This window comes from Thamnophis sirtalis, unplaced genomic scaffold, assembly GCF_051295495.1.
Source record: "Thamnophis sirtalis isolate CommonGarterSnake01/CBP01778 unplaced genomic scaffold, rThaSir2_p1.2 scaffold_2, whole genome shotgun sequence".
In the NCBI taxonomy this organism is placed as follows: domain Eukaryota; kingdom Metazoa; phylum Chordata; class Lepidosauria; order Squamata; family Natricidae; genus Thamnophis; species Thamnophis sirtalis.
In genome coordinates, this window is record NW_028261382.1 from 40939476 (window position 1) to 40961047 (window position 21572).

A 21572-nucleotide genomic window follows, 5' to 3' on the forward strand; every position below is an offset into this window, starting at 1 on the left:
CAATCACTAGGAGACAGAGAATTCTAGTCCCGCCTTAGCCATGAAGGCCAGCTGGGTGACTTTGGGCCAATCACCAGGGGACGGGGAGTTCTAGTCCCGCCTTAGCCATGAAAGTTGGCGACGTGACTTTGGGCCAATCACCAGGAGACGGCGAGTTCTAGTCCCACCTTACCCATGAAAGCCAGCTGGGTGTCTTTGTGCCCCACCTCGCAGGGTCGTTGTCGCAGGGGAAAATAGGAGGAGGAAGGTGTGTTGGATATGCTTGCCACCTCGAGTTATTTGCAAATATAATAACCAACATAAACAGATCAATAAAACCGATCTCGCCCACCCCTTCCCCACTGACGGGAAAAGGGGAGGGCAGAGAAAGGGGCCAGACCCGCGGAGCGAGCTTCCACACCGGGGAAACAATGTACCTCCCGATGATCCCAGCAGCCGGGAAGACGATCCCTGCGGATCGGCTGGGAATCCGGTCCCAGCGAGGCTTCCGTATACACACCCCCGTCCACCTTGTACTGGTAGGGGTGCCCGTAAGTGGATTTCCGAGATGGTGCCAGGGGAACAATGCCGGGCCATTCGTGTGCATTCAGCCACGGAGGGTTCAGGACGTGGCACGCGGCGAGGGGGGACAATGCGGGCCACGCCCAGCTACCCAGACGCGCACGGGAAGCGCACAAAAGCCGCACAATCGAGAGAATGGATTCTGCAAGCCGGGGAAACGAACCGCCCGGGCGGCAGGCAGCCGTCCAAAACCTTCCATCAGCATTCTCCCTTCAAAAGAGGATTGTTCAAATCCAGCCGGGCTGCAAAATCTCTCCCACCCCCCAAAAAAAGAATGCTGATCTGTGGGATTGAAGCTTCAAAAACAGGGGGGGGGGGAGAAACGACACACACACACACAACGATGAGCATCACAACGAGCAGGTTGAAGTTCAACCGGTAAATCCCCTCTTCTTTTTCCCCCTCCATCGGAGACTCAAGATTTCACCCAAGCCGGCTGAGAATTTAAGGTTCAATTGTGCTTGATGAAATGAATCGGTCGAGGGGACGCGGTGGCTCAGGGGCTGAGACGCGGAGCTTGGCGATCAGAAAAGGTCGGCAGTTTGGCGGTTCGAATCCCCAGCGCCGCGTAACGGAGGGAGCTCCCGTGACTCGTCCCAGCTTCCGCCAACCGAGCGGTTCGAAAGCATGTAAGAAAATGCGAGTAGAAAAATAGGAACCACCTTTGGTGGGAAGGGAGCGGCGTTCCGTGCGGCTTTGGGAGTTGAGTCGCGCCGGCCACATGACCACGGAGACGTCTTCGGACAGCGCTGGCTCTTCGGCTTTGAAACGGAGATGAGCAGCGCCCCCTAGAGTCGGGAACGAGCAGCACATACATACAAGGGGAACCTTTGCCTTTATCCCTATGTCACCGAAGCGATCGGTTTAATAAATGGACGGATAAATAAAACGAGCGGTGTTAATTTTTTCCCCCCTCCCGTCAAAAAAAACGAGGGCCGATGGACAGGAATCAATCGATCAATCAATCAAAGGAGCGGGGAGAAGTGAATTTTCAAACAAAGAGTGGGACAAATTGTTGCCCTCGACAAGTGGTTCGAATTTTCGGATCTTCTGTCCGGCTGTGGAACAAACGCATCGAGTTTCAATCTGGACTTTTGTTGTGGTTGCGATTGTCGTGTCGCAAAAGTTGTCTGGCTCCATGCAAAAGAGGGGAGGGGCTGGGGTGTGGGCGCCCCAAGGGTAAGGAAGGGCCCGTTTCCAGCTTCTGGGAGTCTGGAGGTGACTAAACATCCCGAAGAATCCCTGACTCTTATCAGCAAGGAGACGGCGGAACAGATTGCCACTTGAAGTGGGAAGTTCTCCTTTTTCTGGAGATCTCCCAGGCAGATACTGGATGGTTGTGTCTGCCAGGTGTTTTAAGTGTTAATGTGAGTTTAATTTTAAGTTTAGATTTAAGTGCGAGTTCTACTTTAAGGGTGAGCTTAAGTTTTGAGTTTAAGATCTAAGGTTTAGTTTAGTTTAAATTTGCGTTTAGGTTTAAGTTTGAGTTTAGGTTTAAGTTTAAGTTTAAGTTTAGGTTTAGGTTTAAGTTTAAGTTTGCGTTTAGGTTTAAGTTTGAGTTTAGGTTTAAGTTTAAGTTTGCGTTTAGGTTTAAGTTTAAGTTTAGGTTTAAGTTTAAGTTTGCGTTTAGGTTTAAATTTAAGTTTGCGTTTAGGTTTAAGTTTGAGTTTGCGTTTAGGTTTAAGTTTGAGTTTAGGTTTAAGTTTAAGTTTGCGTTTAGGTTTAAGTTTGAGTTTGCGTTTAGGTTTAAGGTTGAGTTTAGGTTTAAGTTTAAGTTTGCGTTTAGGTTTAAGGTTGAGTTTAGGTTTAGGTTTAAGTTTGGGTTTAGGTTTGAGTGTGAGTGTGAATTCACTCATATGAGTTTACTGATATAACTTTAACTTAAGTTGAAGCTTAAGTTTTAGTTGTTTTAGTTTTAGTTTAGTTTAGGTTTAAGTGTGAATTCACTCATAGAAGTGAGTTTACTGATATAACTTTAAGTTGTTTTAGTTTTAGTTTAGGTTTGAGTGTGAGTGTGAATTCACTCATGTAAGTGTGAGTTTACTGATATAACCTTAACTTAAACTCACACACTCAAAGTTAACCTTGAGCTCATATTTAACCCTGAATGTGAGTTTACATTAACGTGTGAATCCAAGTTTAACTTTAAATGTAAGTGTGAGTTTAAGTTTTGAGGTCTGAGATTTAAGCGGAGTAAAAGGTTTGAGGTTGAGTTTAATTGAATTAAGGGTTGAAGTTTAGCCGAGCTGAGCTTAGCTTAGTTATTACTTGTTGGTTAAATTTATTTGCTGCCCGAATTGGATTTCTCTGGGTCAGAGTAAAATGGAAAAAAACAATGTTAAAAGAAACTTAAACATTAACAATGGCCAAGAAACGACACTGTCAAAATTAAGAATGAAAACACAAGACGACAAATGGAAAGAATTGGTTGACAAGTGTGTTTAGTTTGCAAACCGGCCTCGACTTACGACCAGAATTTCTGTTCAAGAGAAAGAGACTGGACTGGCCTCTGTAAAAAAAATAATGGTGTAACGTTTGCTTGGGGAGAGGGGGTTGGACTAGATGACCTACAGGGTCCCTTTCAACTCTGTTCACCTGTAAATCTGCTAAACAAGGTGTTTGTTAATCGAAGGGCTGTTTATTTCCTTTTCAGAGTTTAGAGAGTTTGCATTTCAGTGCTAGTCCTTGGCTTGTGACGGCTGGAAGCAGAATTTCTGTTGTTAAACGGGATGAGCTGAATCTGGCAGCCTTTTGTTATCCCGGGTGTTTAATTTCAGAGGCCTGGGTGGGGCTCCCTCGCCCTACCTGTCCGACAGGTCTCGACAGGTGAGTGGTAAGCCTCGGCTCCTGTTCCGGTTTGAGCTTGCAAGAGACGAAGGGGGGGGGATTTTGGTGGAGATGCTGCGGGAAGGATGCGCGCGAAGGCAGAGGAACCGGGCGGAGGAGTCGAGGAGATAAAACATTAAAAGAAAATTTACCCCGAAGTAAAATATGACACCAAGATAGAATTAGGGGTGGGGGGAAACAGGAGGAGAAATAGGATATCCCAAAACCTGCCCTTCTATTCGGAAAGCGGTTGAAAATCAAGAATAAATCATTTTTCTTCTTCTGCTCCTCCTTCCATTTTCTCCCTTCTCTTTCATCTGACTTCCTTCCTTCTCATCCATCCATCCACCTTCTCCTTCTTTTTCTTTCTTCTCTCCTTCCTTCTCCTTTATTCTTCATTATCGCTTCTCCATCTTTCTCTCCTTCTTTCCTCCCTCCATCAATCCATCCATCTCCTTCCTTCTTCTCCCTTCTCTTCCATCACCTCTGACTTCCTTCCTTCCTTCCTTCCCATCCATCCACCTTCTCTTTCTCTTCCATCATATCTCCTCCTTCCTTCATCCTCCTCCTCCACTCCTTCTTTGCTTCCTTTCTTGCCTCCTTCCTTCTCCTTAATCCTTCATCATCTCCCCTCTCCATCATATCTCCTCCATCTCCTTCATCTTTCTCTCCTTCCTGTCTTCCTCCTTCCCTCCCTCCCTCCCTCTTCTTCCTCCCTCTTCTCCTTATCTTCTCCCTCTATCATATCTCCTCCATCTCCTTTATCTTTCTCTCCTCCCTCCCTTCTTCCCATCAATCCATCCATCTTCTTCCCTCCTTCGCTCCCTCCCTCTTCTCCCTCTATCATATCTCCTCCATCTCCTCCTTCATCTTTCTCTCCTTCCTATCTTTCTTCCTCCTTCCTTCCCATCAATCCATCCATCTTCTTCCTTCCTCCTTCCCTCCCTCCCTTCCTCTTCTCATCTTCTTCCTCTATCATATCTCCTCCTTCTCCTTCATCTTTCTCTCCTTCCTCCCTCCCTCCTTCCCATCAATCCATCCATCTTCTTCCCTCCTTCCTCCTTCGCTCCCTCCCTCTTCTTCCCCCCTCTTCTCCTTATCTTCTTCCTCTATCATATCTCCTCCATCTCCTTTATCTTTCTCTCCTCCCTCCCTCCTTCCTTCCCATCAATCCATCCATCTTCTTCCCTCCTTCCTCCTTCACTCCCTCCCTCTTCTTATTTTCTTCCTTTACCATATCTCCTCCATCTCCTCCATTTTTCCCTCCTTTCTTCCTCCCTCCCATCAATCCATCCACCTTCTTCCTTCCTTCCTTCCTCCTTCCCTCCCTCCCTCTTCCTCCATCACAATCAGGAGCTCAAACGGGATCCCCCTCCGCCAACTCTTGGGAGATCCACTGACTGAACCCACTTCTCTCTCCAGTTCCCAAAGGCTTCCCGCCAAACTGGTTTGGGGAAAGGAACGAAATCTGGGTGAGGCCTGAAGGAGAGAACCGGCTGGGAGGGAAGAGAGACCGGAAAGGCAAGAGGTAGGATCCGAAGGTTGATCTCTGGATCAAAGCGAAAGGCAACACTTGCTGGATCCGGATCTCCATTGCTGCTTTCCCCCCCCCTCCTTCTCCTCTTTCGCTCAACTGGGTAAGTGACTTTCCGTCTTTCTCCTCCTCCTCCTCCGTCTCACCGCAAATTATTCCTTCCCTAAATCTCTTTGCAAAAGAGAGGCGCGGGTGTCTAGCCTTCTTCGCCCCAAAATACTTTCCAAAGTTATTTGAAACCCGGGTTCGTTTCGTTCCCCAAAGGCATCAAACTCTTTTTTAAAAAAATAAAATTCAGAATAATTTCTCGACAGAAAACTGAATCCTGGCTGTTATTCCCAGCTCAATGCCCTTCTTTCGAAACCCTTGAAATTCAAAATATAAACTCGTACATATTGTTGTTTTTCCCACTTGAGTTTCTTCCGTTTCTCGTTTTATTTCCCCCCCCCCCAATAAAGAAACACCCATTTGGTACCTTTTTTTTCTAAATTATTGGCCCAAGAAAACTTCTTAAAAAAAATAATAATCTGTTTTTTTCCCCCTCTAATTTTGTTTTTCCTCTTCTAATTCATGAAATTAATTAATTTTAAGGCCCGTGTCGAATCTTTTCTTTAAAAAATTAAACTATTTTAAATTTTTCATAGCTAGTTCCTGACTTACGGCTTAGTTGCATTGCTAAGTGAGGCAGGTGTTCGGCGAGCCGCCCCCGATTTTACGACCATTTCCCCCCCATGGTTGTTAAGTGAATCATCACAGTCGTTAAGTGAATCACCGCAGTCGTTAAGCGAACCTGGTTCGCTTCATTGGCTTTGCTGGTCAGTAGGGACCCCGGGGAGGCCACAACCGTCGTATTTTGATCACGCTGCGGAGGTTATGGCGGTTGTAAGTGCGAGGACAGGCCCCAGGTCTCTTTTCTCCGGCGCTTTCGTAGCTTCCAACGGCCGCTAAATGAACAAACGCAGGTTGAGGACTGCAATTGGGAGGCAAATTTCGCACGAAGGGGCCGAAGGACGGCGGAATTCGTGCCACGGAGGTCCGGGACGACGCCCGCTTGGCCGTAAAGCGGGTCGCTCAACCGCGTGCTTCTCCCGCAGAATGCAAGATGGAGACGCCGCTGGAAGAAGCCTTGGGCGTGATGGTGGAAACCTTTTACAAATATTCGGCCAAGGAGGGAGACAGGTACAAGATCAGCAGGAAAGAGATGAAGGAGCTGCTGCTGGAGGAAATGCCCAATTTTGTCAAGGTGAGGAAGGGGCAGGAAATGGGTCTTTTTATGCATTTATTAAGGTTTGTTTTGATGCCCGTCTCACAAAGCGTCCAAGACCAGGAAGGGTTTTATGCCGTGTCCTTCCTTCCTTCCCTCCCTCCTTCCTTCCTTCCTTCCCTCCTTCCACCTCAAATCATCCTGCCTGCCTCCTTTCCTCCCTCCTTCCTTCCCTTTCCTTCCTTCCTTCTTTTCCTCCCTCCCTCCTTCCGCCTCAAATCTTTCTTCCTTCTCTCCCTTCCTTCCTTCCTGCCTTCCCTCCCTCCTTCCACCTCAAATCATCCTTCCTTCTCTCCCTCCATTCTTCCAACGCATCTCTTCCTTCCTTCCTCCCTCCCTCCTTCCACCTCAAATCTTCCGTCCTTCCTTCCATCCCTTCCTCCTTCTGTCCCTTTTCCTTCTTGCCTCCTTCCCTCCCTCCTTCCTTCCCTCCCTCCTTCCACCTCAAATCATCCTGCCTGCCTGCCTGCCTGCTTCCCTCCCTCCCTCCTTCCCTCCCTCCTTCCTTCCCTTTCCTTCCTTCTTTCCCTCCCTCCTTCCACCTGAAATCTTTCTTCCTTCTCTCCCTCCTTCCTTCCAACGTATCTCTTCCTTCCTGCCTGCCTCCTTTCCTCCCTCCCTCCTTCCACAAATCTTCTGTCCTTCCTCCCATCCCTCCCTCCTTCCGTCCCTTTCCTTCTTGCCTCCTTCCCTCCTTCCTTCCACAGCATCTCTTCCTTCCTTCCTCCTTTCCTCCCCCTTCCACCTCAAATCTTCCTTCCTTCCCCCAATCTTCCTTCCTCCTTCCTTCCTCCCTTCTTTCCCCCTCTAATCTTCCTTCCTTCCCTCCCTCCCTTCTCCAATCTTTTTTCCTTACTTTCGTTCCTTTCTCCCTTCCTTCCTCTCTATCTTCCTTCCTGCCTGCCTCCTTCCCTCCTTCCTTCCATCACAAATGTTCCTTCCTCCTTCCATCCTCCCTTCCTTCCCCCTCTAATCTTCCTTCCTTCCCTCCCTTCCTTCACCCTCCAATCTTCTTTCCTTCCTTTCTCCTTCCTTCCTCTCTTCCTTACCCTCTAATCTATCTTCCTTCCTTCCTTCCTTCCTTCCTTCCTTCCTTCCTTCCTTCCTTCATCACTGGAGGCTTTCAAGAAGAGACTGGATAACCATTTAACTGAAATGGTCTCCTGCTTGAGCAGGGGGTTGGACTAGAAGACCTCCAAGGTCCCTTCCCACTCTGTTATTCTATATTCTGAGAAATGGGCTGGACTAGAAGACCTCCGAGGTCCCTTCCGACTCTGTTCTTAAGCCATTCAGATGTTATTCATCTGTTAAGCATCCAGAGGGGCTCTGACTTTTTTTGGGGGGCGGGGGGAGGAAAAAATATTCCAAGTTTGATTTCAACGTCGCTTCTCCGCTTTCCTTCTCATAGGGGAAAATCAACGAACGCGGTTTTGAGTTCTTGATGGAGAAACTGGACGACAACGAAGACGGAGAACTGGATTTCCAGGAATACGCCGTATTTCTGGCCCTGACGGCGTCTCTGTGCCACGAATTCTTCAAGGAATGTGCGGATGAGAGCAATCGGAAGATATGAAGCGGAGGCTTTGGGGTGGGGCTGGGGGGGGGATAGGTCTTCTTGTGTGTGAAGAAGACCCTTGGGGGTCCCTCTCTACCAGCAAAGGTGGCGCAGTGGTTAAATGCAGCACTGCAGGCTACTGCTAGATCAGCAGGTCAGCGGTTCAAATCTCACCGGCTCAGGGTTGACTCAGCCTTCCATCCTTCCGAGGTGGGTAAAATGAGGACCCAGATTGTTGGGGGCAATATGCTGACTCTCTGTAAACCGCTTAGAGAGGCCTGAAAGGCCTATGAAGCGGTATATAAGTCTACTGCTATTGCTATTGCTATTGCTAAATAAAGATTTTTTTAAAAAAAAAACACACAACCTTTGTCGATCCATCTTTGGTGAACAATTTTGAAAATGAATCTCTACTGTGCTAGTTTGCAAAGTGTAGGAATGATGGATAAAAAGGATAGATAAAAGATGGATGAAAATGATGATGGATAAAAATTGATGGATAAAATGGATAGATAAAAGATGCATAAAAGTGATGATGAATAAAAATCGGTGATGGATAAAATTGATAAATAAGAGTAAAAATTGATGATGGGTAAAATTGATAGATAAAAGATGAATAAAAATTGATAGTGGATACAACCAAAGATGAATAAAAATTAATAATGGATAAAATTGATAGATAAAAGAGGGATGAAAATGATGATGGATAAAAATTGACAGATAAAATTGATAAGATAAAAGGTGATGGATAAAAATGATGGATAAACTGATAGATAAAAAATGATGGATAAAATTTGATGATGGATAAAATTGATAAGATAAAAGGTGATGGATAAAAATGATGATGGATAAATTGATAGATAAAAGGTGATGGATGAAAATGATGGATAAATTGATAGATAAAAGGTGATGGATGAAAATTGATGATGGATAAAATTGATAAGATAAAAGGTGATGGATAAAAATGATGATGGATAAATTGATAGATAAAAGGTGATGGATGAAAATGATGGATAAATTGATAGATAAAAGGTGATGGATGAAAATTGATGATGGATAAAATTGATAAGATAAAACATAATGGATAAAAATTGATGATGGATAAATTGATATATAAAAGGTGATGGATGAAAATGATGGATAAATTGATAGATAAAAGGTGATGGATGAAAATTGATGATGGATAAAATTGATAAGATAAAAGATGATGGATAAAAATTGATGATGGATAAAATTGATAAGATAAAAGGTGATGGATGAAAATGATGGATAAATTGATAGATAAAAGGTGATGGATAAAAATTGATGATGGATAAAATTGGGCCTTTCAAAAAAACAGCAAACAACGCCAGTATAAAATAGTATTTATGACCGTTCCTCGCACTTACAACCTTCAAAGTGTTAAAATTTCGGGCACTTAGCAAATAGCATGTATTTACGATGGTTCCAGCATCCTGGGGTCACATGACCCCATTTTACAACTTTCTGAACCAGCTTCCGACAAGCAAAATCAATGGTAACCCCGATTCCCTTAACGACTGCGTGGTTCGCTTAACGACGGCATGCACTGACGAGAGCTGTAGCATCCCAACGTCAACCGATTCTGTCCATCCCAGCCGGTTTCGGGCAAGCAAAGTCAACAGGGTGGGTGGGGTGGGGAGGAAAGGAAGCCCGATTCATTTAACGACCACGCGATTCGCTTAACGACCGTGGCAATTCGCTTAACGACCACAGCGATTCGCTTAGCAGCCGCGGCCAAAATGGTCGCGAAAACCATCCCTATCGGCTCCCTCCCTTAAGCACCGCTTCACTTAGCAACCAAAATCCCAATCCCGTCGTTAAATCGAGGACTCGCCCTGCAGCCAGCCTGGCGTTTTTCAGGGGTGTGAGATTATCACCGGGTGTCTCCGAGGCAGGGTGTGCCCAAACCGATTACGCCGACGTGCCTTTTTGCCAAACCTGCTTTGCACACTTCGCCGGAGAAACACCGCCGGTTGAAATTCTGTTTTCGTCCCGGCTTCCCTGATGAATTCACCGCGGTGAACCTCCTTCAAGCGAGACGAAACCAGACGGTAGGTGTATATAAATTTCTTTCTTTCTTTTAAGGGTCCCTGCCTTATTCGTTCAACCAGTCGAGGTCACACCTCCTTGTTATTTTTTTTTGTTCCCTAAATTTATAGTTTTTATTTTTAATTTAATTTTGGGCAGAGAGAAAAGCCAAAAAAAAAGGGGGGGGGGGGAAAGAATCCAAAATAATAAACAAAGCTACCTTTAAACACAAACCATCCAAAAAAATAAAATCCCCTGAATATTGTGTACTTTTCCAGAAAACACAATCCGGCAGTCTTCACCACCAGGAAAAACAGTTGTATTTATGGATTTTAAATGCCCCCAAAACGTGGGATTTTTCCTGAGATTTGGGTCGAGTAAACCGGGAACAAAAACAGCCAAAAGAAAATAAATTTTTCAACGTCCTTCTTGGTGACGGAGATTGGAAAGAGATGATCCAGAAGGCAAAGGATCTTTAAAAATCCATGTTGCCGATTTAGCGACGTCCGTTTTTTTCCACGAAAGTCAGCTCTTAAAAGATTGGCAGTGGGGGGGGGGGGGGGGAAAGCAGAATTTTGATTTTTATCGCGAAGGATTAAGAGCAAGGATTGGCAGGAATAAAAAATAAATAAATCTCACGATGAAAAGGTGAACGTTGCATTCTTTTAAAAGTGAGATTTTTTTCCCCCTCCAGGGTTGGGTTTATTACGCTGGTTTTCTGATCTGTTCGGACTTGTTTGATTTGATTTGGCGATTCCATGGAGGAAGGAGGGTGATATAAAAATATAGTAAATAAATAAACAAACCACCAGAGGTTTTCGTGGATTTTAAACCACCTGGCAAAGCCGAGGAACTGGCTGTCCTTCTTTATTTACTGGAACAACACAACAACAAAAAATGTGTTGTTTTTTTTTGCCAAGTTGTTGCAGAAAATGAAACAAATTTAAGACAACACCAGTATAAGTAATCTCAATTTATGACCATAATTGGGATGAGAATCTCTGTTGTTAAGCAGGTTGGTTAACTTATGATTAGCTATCAAGTGTGATGTATGGTTTAGGTTATAGTTTTAAGTTTTAAGTAAGTCTTAAGTAAGTTCTAAGTAAGTTTTTAGTTGGAAGTTTTAAGTTTTAAGTAAGTTTGAAGTTTTAAATTTGAACTTTACGGTTTGCAGTTTTAAGTAAGTTTTAAATTTCAAGTTTTAAGTTTTAAGCTTACGGTTTGCAGTTTTAAGTTTATGGTTTTAAGTAAGTTTTAAATGTTTTAAGTTTACAGTTTGCGGTTTTAAGTTTATAGTTTTAAGCAAGTTTGAAGTTTTAAATTGTAAAAAGTTTTAAGTTTATAGTTTGCAGTTTTAAGTTTATAGTTTTTAGTTTTACGTTTGCACTTTTAAGTTTTAAATTTTAAGTTTGCAGTTTAGTTTATAGTTTGTTTACAGTTTAGTGTAGTCCTTGATTTATAACAATTGGGAGCAGAATTTTGGCCGCAGGCGGATGTTAAGCGAGTCACGCCTGATTTTAAGACCTTCCCCCCCCCCACGTACATTAAGCAAGTGACTGCAGCTGTTAAGTGAATCATGCAGTCGTTAAACGAATCCGGCTTCCCCTATTGCCTCTGCTTGTCGGAAGCCGCCAGGGAAGGCCGCGAATGTTGATTGTGTCACTCCCGTCACTGCAAACGTCATAAATACATGCCCAGCGTTCGAATTTTGATCACGGGACAGGAGAAGTGTGAGAACTGGACACAAGCCACTGCGTTCAGCGCCGTTGTAACTTCGGACAATCGCTAGGCAAATGGTCGTAAATCGGGCACTGTTTCCTTGTTCCTGCAGGACCCCGTGCCGCAGTGATGACTCAATTCCAGACGTTGGAGCAGGCCCTGGGGGAAGTGGTGTGCACCTTTCAACGCTATTGCCGGAAGGAAGGGGATCGCCACATCCTGAGCAGAGACGAGCTACGGAGCCTCCTGCAGACCGAACTCCCCAGCTTGCAAACGGTCGGTCTCCCAGCCACAGGAGTTAAATCGGTTTAATAAATTAATCCATTAATTCTCAAAGTCCTTTGAGGCACAACGCAGAGGGAAATGCTTCAAACCGTCCTAATTATTGGGGAAATAATCTCTAATCAGTAGTTTTAAAGTTTTGAAGTAGTTTTGAAGTAGTTTGGAAGTTTTAAGTAAATTTTAATAAGTTTTAAGCAAGTTTTAAATAAGTTTTAAGCAAGTTTTAAATAAGTTTTAAATAAGTTTTAAAGTAATTTTAAAGTAGTTTTAAAGTAGTTTTAAAGTAGTTTTAAAGTTTTAAGTAAATTTTAAGTTTTAAGCAAGTTTTAAATAAGTTTTAAAGTAGTTTTAAAGTAGTTTTAAAGTAGTTTTAAAGTAGTTTTAAAGTAGCTTTAAAGTAGCTTTAAAGTAGCTTTAAAGTAGCTTTAAAGTAGCTTTAAAGTAGTTTTAAAGTAGTTTTAAAGTAGTTTTAAAGTAGTTTTAAAGTAGTTTTAAAGTAGTTTTAAAGTTTTAAGTAAATTTTAAGTAAGTTTTAAAGTAGTTTTGAAGTAGTTTTAAAGTTTTTTAAAGTTTTAAAATTTTAATGTTTTAAGTAAATTTTAAAGTAGTTTTGAAGTAGTTTTGAAATAATTTTAAAGTTTTAAAGAAGTTTTAAAGTTTTAAGTAAGTTTTAAGCAAGTTTTAGGTAGGTTTTAAAGTTTTTAGTTAAATAAACACAGGTAGTCCTTGATTTATGACCGTTCAAAAGTTACAAGGCCCAAGATCCCTTCCCTCTGTAACTCTTTTATTCCGCCTGAGCAGAGGGGAGGGGCTGGACTAGAAGACCTCCCAGGCCCCTTCCCGCTTCTATTCTATTCTAAGGAGAAAGAAGGAGAGGAAAAGGGTGCCCCATCTTATTTCTAATCTCCATTTTTCCGTTTTGTTTTGTTTGCAAAACCGAAGCTGGAAATCAAAGGTGAGGCTCTGGAAGAATTGCTCACCTTGCTGGATACCAATCGGGACGGAGAGGTCACCTTTGAAGAATACATCCGGTTCGTGGCGGCCGCCTTCACCTTCTTCCACCTTCAATTCCGCGATGCCCCCGTGGTTCAACCACGCGTCTAACCGGGGCGGGGCGGGGCAGGGGGCGGGAATGTGATTGTGGATGGTGTCGCTGTGAAGAGGTCAGCGTCCCGGACAGACAGACGGATGGGTTTTTCCGGGGCAGGGAGTGGGTCCTCGCTCGCTCGAGAGAGACACCGCTGGGAGTTCTAGCGAAGGAAGAAGAAGAAAAATCTCATTAAAAAATTGAATTGTTGCTTCGTTTAGTTTCCTGAATTTTGTGTTATTCTTTTTTACAAAGGAGGTGATGATGATGATGATGAATGCACCTGTCCCCCTCCTATTTTCCTGGCCCAAAGTCACCCAGTGGGCTTTCAGAGCTAAGGCAGGACTAGAACTCACCGTCACCTGGTGATTGGCCCAAAGTCACCCAGCTGGATTTTTGTAGTTTATTCACTTTTCTATAGATTTATTAGATTTTTATCCACTCCAAAAGCAGAGGTTTTTGGCCTACACACACACACACTCTCTCTATCTCTCTCTCTCCCTTCCCTTCCTCTCATTCTCTCTATTCTTTCCCTCATTCCCTTTCTCTCTCTTTCTGTTACTTTCTCTTTCTCGCTTTCTTTTCCTCTTTCTCTCATTCTCTCTTCCCTCCCTCTTTCTATTCTTTTCTCTCATTCTATTTTCTTCCTCTCATTCTCTATTCTCATTCTTTCTTTCTGTTTCCTTCTCTTTCTCTATCTCACTTTCCTTTTCTCTCTATCTGTCTCATTCCCTCTTCCTTCCTCTTTCTAGTCTTTCTTTCATTCTATTTTCTCTCATTCTGCTTCTGTTTTTCCTTTCTGTTTCTTTCTCTCTCACTCACTTTTTTCTTTCTCTCTCATTCTCTTTCTCTCATTCTCTCTCTTCCCTCCTTTCTTTTTTTCTGTTCTTTCTCCCTCGCTGGTTTTCTTTCTCTCCCTCATTCTTTCTTTTTCCCTCTCTCTCATTCTCTCTCCTTTCTTTCTCTCTCTCTCTCTCATTCTGTCTCTCATTCTCTCTTGTCTCTTTCTGCCTCTCATTCTTTCTCTCTCTCTCTCATTCTCTCTTGTCTCTTTCTGTCTATCATTCTTTTTTTCTCTCTCTCATTCTCTCTCATTCTTTCTTTCTCTCTCTCTCATTCTCTCTCATCTCTTTCTGTCTCTCATTCTTTCTTTTTCTCTCTCATTCTGTCTCTCATTCTTTCTTTCTCTCTCTCTCTCATTCTCTCTCATCTCTTTCTGTCTCTCATTCTTTCTTTTTCTCTCTCTCATTCTTTCTTTTTCTCTCATTCTTTCTCTCATTCTCTCTCATCTCTTTCTGTCTCTCATTCTTTCTTTTTCTCTCTCTCATTCTTTCTTTTTCTCTCATTCTGTCTCTCATTCTTTCTTTCTCTCTCTCTCTCATTCTCTCTCATCTCTTTCTGTCTCTCATTCTTTCTTTCTCTCTTTCTCTCATTCTCTCTCATCTCTTTCTGTCTCTCATTCTTTCTCTCTCTTTCTCTCTCATTCTCTCTCATCTCTTTCTGTCTCTCATTCTTTCTTTTTCTCTCTCTCATTCTCTCTCTCATTCTCTCTCATCTCTTCCTGTCTCTCATTCTCTCTCTCTCTCTCTCTCTCTCTCTCTCTCTCTCTCTCTCATTCTCTCTCTCCTGCTGCTTTTGTAGTTTCTGAGCCATTTGGCTGCCACAGCCTTTCTGGTGCCAAACCTCGGGGGGAACAAAATGGGCAGAGGAATGCAGGGCTTAGAGAAGGGGAAACAGCCCTTCCAGCGTGACAACCATCCAAAGCCAGAAAATCCCCCTGCAACGCTGATTGGCCTCTGGGAGGGCTGGGGGGAGGACCCCTGGGCGCCCCAGTTAAAAGCCCAGATTAGCCAAGGTTACAAATAATGGCCGGCTGGGCCAGGGGCTCCTCATTCTGCCCGCTGAACCCCAGCCTCAGTTTCCGGCCCGGCTCACTCTGGTAAGTGGGGGAGTTTCTCTGGGCCAAGGACGGAGGTCTTGGCTATGGCCAGGGAAAAGGCTCACCCCCCCAGTCCCCAAAGGATTCCCCACCCGAGAAGAGATTCAGAGGCAGGATCAGGGGTTGGAGTTGGGGAAATCGACAGGAAAGGCAAGAAGGAAAGGGAAGGGAAAAGGAGAAAGGGAAGGAGATGGAAGAAAAGAAAGGAGAAAGGAAAGAGGAGAAAGGGAAGGGAAGAAAGGAAAGGAGATGGAAGAAGGGAAAGGAAAGAGGAGAAAGGGAAGGAGATGGAAGAAAGGAAAGGAGAAAGGAAAAAGGGGAAAGGAAAGGAGATGGAAGAAAGGAAAAAGGAGAAAGGAAAAAGGAGAAAGGGAAGGGAAGGGAAGAAAGGAAAGGAGATGGAAGAAGGGAAAAGAAAAAGGAGAAATGGAAGGAGATGGAAGAAAGGAAAGGAAAGGAAAAAGGAGGAAGGGAAGAAAGGAAAGGAGATAGAAGAAGGGAAAGGAAAGGAAAAAGGAGAAAGGGAAGTGAAGAAAGAAAAGGAGATGGGAAAGGAAAGGAGAAAGGAAAGGAGAAAGGAGAAAGGGAAGGGAAAGAAAGAAAAGGAGATGGAAGAAGGGAAAGGAAAGGAGAAAGGAGAGGAAAGGTGATGGAAGAAAGGAAAGGAAGGGATGAAGGAAAGGAAAGAGGAAAGGAAAGAGGAAAGGGATAAGGAGAAGAAAAAGGAAAGAAAAAAGAAAAAAGAAAAAGAAAAGAGAGAGGAGGGGAGAGATGCAATGGCAGGAAGGGGAAAATGGAGAGAAAAGAAAAAGGGGAAAGAGAAGAAAATGAAGGAACAAAAGAAAGAAGGAAGAAGGGAAGATTCATAGAGAGGTGGAGGAAGGAAGGAAGGAAGGAAGGAAGGAAGGAAGGAAGGAAGGAAGGCACAAATAATCCTTCCTTTTCTACCCACGGTGGATAAATCCGGCAGCCAAAATTCCTTCCCCTCTCAGCCGCCTCTTCCAAACAGCACCTAATTGCAATTTTTATCCCCCTATTATTTATCGGTGGGAGTCTCACCCCGGAAAATGTCCAGGAATGGCGCTCGGCATTCCCCCCACCCCACTCAATTGCAGTGGCTGGCTGTTTGCTCTGTGAAACCAGCGTCTGGGCATGTGCAAAGTGCTGTCCTGCCACCTTGGGGCGGGTGGGGAGAAGAAGAGGATTCGAATCCTAAAACAAACGTCAGCACCTCCAAATTCTCTCCTCTGGGCTCTGCGTCCGACGCCTCCTTCGGGCTTAATTTTCCCCATGTTTAAAAGGCTGCTTTCTCTTCCTCGGCCCCAAAGGCGCCAGGCTGGCATCCGAATGACTCACCCTTTCCTCTCTTCCGCCACGGGATTCGCCCCAACGTTTTTTCCCCTCGAGGGGAGGGCTGGGCAGTCCAGAGCGAGGGGGGGGGACTGTTGGGAAGGAGGAGAAAAGGAGGTTTAAGGGCTTGGAAAAGGGGCAGTTTCACGCCCCCCCCCCACTCTGTAAAAATTAGGATGCATCCTAGCCTCAAAAACCACAGGGACACAGTCCTTCTTTCTTTTCCTTCCTTCCCTTCATCCTTCCTTTTTTTCTTCCCTCCATCCCTCTCCTTCCTTCTCTCCATCCCTCTCCTTTTCCCTTCATCCCTCTCCTTCCTTCCTTCCCTCCATCCCTCTCCTTTTCCCTTCATCCCTCTCCTTCTGTTCTTCCCTCCATCCCTCTCCTTCCTTCCTTCCCTCCATCCCTCTCCTTCCTTCCTTTCTTCCCTCCATCCCTCTCCTTCCTTCTCTCCATCCCTTTCTCTTCATCCCTCTCCTTCTGTTCTTCCCTCCATCCCTCTCCTTCCTTCTCTCCCTCCTTTTCCCTTCATCTCTCTCCTTCCTTTCTTCCCTCTCCTTTCTTCTCTCCATCCCTCTCCTTTTCCCTTCATCTCTCTCCTTCCTTCCTTCCCTCCATCCCTCTCCTTCCTTCCTTCCCCTCATCCCTCTCTTTCCTTCTCTCCATCCCTCTCCTTTTCCCTTCATCTCTCTCCTTCCTTTCTTCCCTTCTTCCCTCCATCCCTCTCCTTCCTTCTCTCCATCCCTCTCCTTTTCCCTTCATTGCTCTCCTTCCTTTCTTGAATAGAAATAGAATGGACTGGACTAGAATAGAATACAGAGATAATAGAATAACAGAGTTGGAAGGGACCTTGGAGGTAAAATAGGTTAAAAAAATTACCTTGTGGTCCACACCCCACCTATAGATAAAAATGTGCTTTTCAGTGGTGGCATTGAAACACAGCCCATAGGTCATAATAAAATGGAATAATCACGGCTTTAAATTAATTCTGGATTAGAATAGAATAGAATAACAGAGTCGGAAGGGACCTTGGAGGTCTTCTAGTCCAACCCCCTGCCTAGGCAGGAAACCCTATACCGTTCCAGACAAATGGCTATCCAACGGCTCTTCTTAAAGACTTCGAGTGTTGGGGCATTCACAACTCCTGGAGGAAAGTTTTTCCACTGATTAATTGTTCTCACTGTCAGGAGATTTCCCCCCCAGTTCTAAGTTGCTTCTCTCCTGGATTAGTTTCCACCCATTGCACCCGTCTTCTTCCAACAGCATCCCAAAATGGCCACCCCGTTGGAGAAGGCCCTGGACACCATGGTGGTCACCTTCCACAAATATTCCCAGAAAGAGGGAGACCAGTTCAAGCTCAACAACACGGAACTGAAGGAGCTGCTAAAACAGGAGCTGCCCGGATTCATTAGCGTAAGTGCCTCGCTCCATTAACGGTGGTCCTCGACTTACGGCCAAAACCGAGCCCCCCCACCCCCCCAAAAAACTCCTCTCGCTAAGCTTGGCTTTTGTCCCCGCCTCGCGAGCTTTCGGGCCACCGAAAGCCATTATTAAGTTAGCCACGCGGTCGTTGAGCGAGGCTGCCGACACAAAGTCGGTCGCGCGGTCGTTAAGCGAACCCAGCTCCCCCCTGGACTCGACCTTGTCAGAAAGTCGGGAAAAAAGGGGGATTTATATGACACACACACCCGGGGGACGCTGCGGCCGTCGTAAAGACGAGTCCGTATTTTGCCAAGCGTCTGAATTTTGGATATAAATGTAAAAAAGTGTCGTAAGTGTGAAAAACGGTCGTAAGCCACCTTTTTTGCACTGCCGTTGTCACTTCACATCATCACTAAATGAACTGTTATAAGTAGGGGGGAAACTACCTATACAGCAGTTCATTCCCTTGTAAATCAACTTTACAAGGGAATAAAGGTGCGAATCCCCAGCGCCGCATAACGGAGGGAGCTCCTATGACTTGTCCCAGCTTCTGCCAACCTAGCAGTTCGAAAGCACGTTAAAAAAGTTATATAAGCATAACGATATAATTTATGGGAGGCGGTGGCTCAGTGGCTAAGACGCCGAGCTTGTCGGTCAGAAAAAGGTCGGCAGTTCGGCGGTTCGAATCCCCAGCGCCGCGTAACAGAGTGAGCCCCCATTCCTTCTCCCAGCTTCCGCTAACCTAGCAGTTTGAAAGCACGTAAAAATTTATATAACTATATAATTCATGGGACGCGGTAGCTCAGTGGCTAAGACGCCGAGCTTGTTGATCAGAAAAAGGTCGGCAGTTCGGCGGTTTGAATCCCAGGCGCTGCATAACGGAGTGAGCTCCCGTGACTTGTCCCAGCTTCCGCCAAACTAGCAGTTTGAAAGCACGTAAAAATTTATATAACTATATAATTCATGGGATGCGGTAGCTAAGTGGCTAAGACGCCGAGCTTGTCGATCAGAAAAAGGTCGGCAGTTCGGCGGTTCGAATCCCCAATGCCGCATAACGGAGTGAGCTCCCGTGACTTGTCCCAGCTTCTGCCAACCTAGTAGTTCGAAAGCACATTAAAAAAATGCAAGTAGAAAAATAGGAACCACCTTTGGTGGGAAGGGAACAGCGTCCCGTGCGCCTTCGGCGTTGAGTCATGCCGGCCACATGACCCCGGAGACGTCTTCGGACAGCGCTGGCTCTTCGGCTTTGAAACGGAGGTGAGCACCGCCCCCTGGAGTCGGGAATGGCTAGCACGCATGTGCGAGGGGAAACTTTACCGTTAAAAGTCGATTTAAAGAGGAGCCGGGGCAGTGTTTTAACCCCATTTCCCGCCACCTTTTTCTCCTCCCCTCCCCTCCCAAAAAAATTAAACGCTCCGTTTTTTTCCCCCCAGAAGAAAAAGGACGAATCCACGTTTCAAAAAATCATGAGCAATTTGGATTCCAACAAGGACAACCAGGTGGATTTCCAAGAATATGCCACTTTCCTCGCTTGCATCGCCATGGCGTGCAATGATTTTTTTCACGGATTCCCGGACAAGATGCCGCGGCAGAAATGAAGCTGGGGAGGGGGGGGCGTGCGACACCCGAGCAGGCCAGCGTGCAAGACGGGCGGGCAGAGTTCACAGGTGTGTGTAAGGTGGCTTTCCCCCCCCCTGTAGCCTTCGGTTGGTGAAACAGCTTTGAGAGGGGGTCTGTCTCTCTGGCGAGCAAAATAGCCAGTTTCTCTCTCCTTCTCTCTCTCTCTCTCTCATACACACAGACACACACACACACACCGACAACCAAATAAAGTTTGCTTTCAAAAAAATAATAAAAATGAAAAAAAAAGAAGCCTTTTGGTGTTTCTGCTTGGCTCCTGAGGGGCTGGGGACGATGGGCTTCGGAGTTGGGGGGCGTGGGGAGGGGGAGGAGGCCTGATTTAGATAACTGTCCGTAGGTTTGAATTGAATGGGAGGGAGGGAGGAAGGAAGGAAGGAGATGGGAATGAAGGCGAAGGAAGGAAGGAAGGAAGGAAGGAAGGAAGGAAGGAAGGAAGGAAGGAAGGAAGGAAGGAAGGAAGGAAGGAAGGAAGGAAAGAGATGGGAGTGAAGGAAAAGGAAGGAAGGAAGGAAGGAAGGAAGGAAGGAAGGAAGGAGATGGGAATGAAGGGAAAGGAAGGAAGGAGATGGGAGTGAAGGGAAAGGAAGGAAGGAAGGAGATAGGAAGGAAGGGAAGAAGGAAGGAAGGAAGGAGATGGGAATGAAAGGAAAGGAAGGAAGGAAGGAAAGAGATGGGAATGAAGACAAAGGAAGGAAGGAGATGGGAATGAAGGCAAAGGAAGGAAGGAAAGAAGGAAGGAAGGAAGGAAGGAAGGAAGGAGATGGGAATGAAAGGAAAAAAAGGAAGGAAGGAGATGGGAATGAAAGGAAAGAAAGGAAGGAAGGAAGGAAGGAAGGAAAGAGCAATGGAGGAAAGTAGCAAAGGAAGGGAGGTGAGGAGGGAGTGAAGGAAAGGAAGAAGAAAGGAAGGAATAGGGAGAAGGAAGGAATAAAGAGGGAAGGAAGGAGGGAGAAGAAAAGAAGAATGGCAGGAAGGAATACAGAGAGGGAAGGAAGGAAAGAAGCAAGGAGGGGAGGAGGGAGGAAAGCAAGAACGCAGGAAAGAAAAGAAAGAGGGAAGGAAGGAGGGACAAAGGGAATAGAGAGAAGTCGGGCGGGAGGAAAGGAAGGAAGGAAGGGGAAAAAAACAATGTTACGGAGGAAGGAAGGGATAAAATGAAAGGGAAGGAAAACGGATAGGGTTAAAAAGGAAGGAAGGAAAGAGAAGGAAGGAAACTTGAAGGAGAAAGAAAAAGAAAGGCCTCAGAGCAAAGAAGCAGAGGGATCAACTCTGCAAAAGAACAAAACCAAACCCAGAACTTTGAATTCCTTGCAAACTCCCTGCAGGCAGGAGCATCCCTGGCCTTCTTGGTCCCCGGCTTCCTCCGTTGCTAGGCAACCGCATCCTCCTGCATCCCCTTGGTCCTGCATCCCCAGAGGGATTTAAGCTTCGGATGCTGCTAAAGTCCAGAGAAAGGCACTTTTCCCTCCCTCTTTTCTCTCTCTCTATTTATTTATTTTTAAATGCCAGCCTTTTGACTAAGATCAGATTCTATATTTTGATTTATCCCGCCTCCCCTTGGCAAACCCCCCCCCCTTTTTTTGAATTTACAAAATAAACAAGAAAGAAAGAAAACAGGACTGGCGACATTTCTGCCAGCTACGAAACCGATGTAATCTTTGAACGTTCTGGTTTTTAAAAAAAATTATAACTTTATATCTTTCTTGTATATTTGGTCTCCTACTTCCTTCTACTTTTCTCCTTATCTTAAATCTCGTTCCTTTCTTTGCTTTCGGTTCTAATTTATAATTCGTTCTTTATGGCTGCCCTTAAAACCGCTAATAAGAATGATTCGTTAACGAAAAACCCCGTTGTATATTTATATCTTTCTTTATATCATTTTTTTCTGGCTTTTTATGGTTTGGTTCTTCCTTTTGTTCAATTCCTTTGCTTTCCATTTTAATTTCCATTAGTTCTTGTTATTAAAACCGTTCTTAAGAATTATACATAACACGTATCCTCATATCCTTTTTCTATTTCCTTCTTTTTATCCCTTCCTTTTCTTCTTCTTTCCTTCCTTCCTTTTCTGCCTTTTTCTTTCCTGTTCCATTTTATTTGATATTACTATTGCTCTTAAAATCATCAATAAGAATTATACATTAACGAAGTATTATATCTATATATCCTTTTTCTACTTCCTTCTTCTTTTTATTCCTTCCTTTCCCTTTTTTTCATTTTTCTTTTCTTTTTCTTCTTTCTTTCTTTCTTTTTCTTTCTTTCTTTCTTTCTTCTTTCTTTCTTTCTCTTTCCTGTTCCATTTTATTTGATATTACTATTGCTCTTAAAATTATCCATAAGAATGAT

General features: G+C 44.8%; 3 protein-coding genes across 5 annotated transcripts; all 3 read left to right on the forward strand.

Moving 5' to 3' along the window:
* Window positions 1-4885: 4885 nt before the first annotated feature.
* Window positions 4886-7790, forward strand: LOC106546968 (protein S100-A2). Its single transcript, XM_087705074.1, has 3 exons — window positions 4886-5024; window positions 6016-6164; window positions 7594-7790. The coding sequence occupies exons 2-3, from the start codon at window positions 6024-6026 to the stop codon at window positions 7756-7758; spliced, it is 306 nt and encodes a 101-aa protein (XP_087561200.1). The 5' UTR covers window positions 4886-5024; window positions 6016-6023; the 3' UTR covers window positions 7759-7790.
* On the forward strand, window positions 4903-12930 carry LOC148048666 (protein S100-G-like). 2 transcript variants are annotated; one of them, XM_087705070.1, is made up of 3 exons: window positions 4903-5024; window positions 11621-11784; window positions 12733-12930. In XM_087705070.1, exons 2-3 carry the CDS (start codon window positions 11638-11640, stop codon window positions 12892-12894), a joined length of 309 nt encoding a protein of 102 aa, XP_087561196.1. In that variant the 5' UTR covers window positions 4903-5024; window positions 11621-11637; the 3' UTR covers window positions 12895-12930. The 2 variants fall into 2 exon arrangements, with proteins under 2 accessions (XP_087561196.1, XP_087561195.1); XM_087705069.1 differs by lacking the exon at window positions 4903-5024 and adding an exon at window positions 9621-9812 and having other exon boundaries at window positions 12733-12929.
* Window positions 12931-14666: 1736 nt separating this feature from the next.
* Window positions 14667-19466, forward strand: LOC148048667 (protein S100-A4-like). Of its 2 annotated transcripts, none has more exons than XM_087705072.1 (3): window positions 14667-14816; window positions 17430-17579; window positions 19022-19466. In XM_087705072.1, the coding sequence occupies exons 2-3, from the start codon at window positions 17439-17441 to the stop codon at window positions 19184-19186; spliced, it is 306 nt and encodes a 101-aa protein (XP_087561198.1). In that variant the 5' UTR covers window positions 14667-14816; window positions 17430-17438; the 3' UTR covers window positions 19187-19466. The 2 variants fall into 2 exon arrangements, with proteins under 2 accessions (XP_087561198.1, XP_087561199.1); XM_087705073.1 differs by having other exon boundaries at window positions 19025-19466.
* The last annotated feature ends 2106 nt before the right edge of the window (window positions 19467-21572 follow it).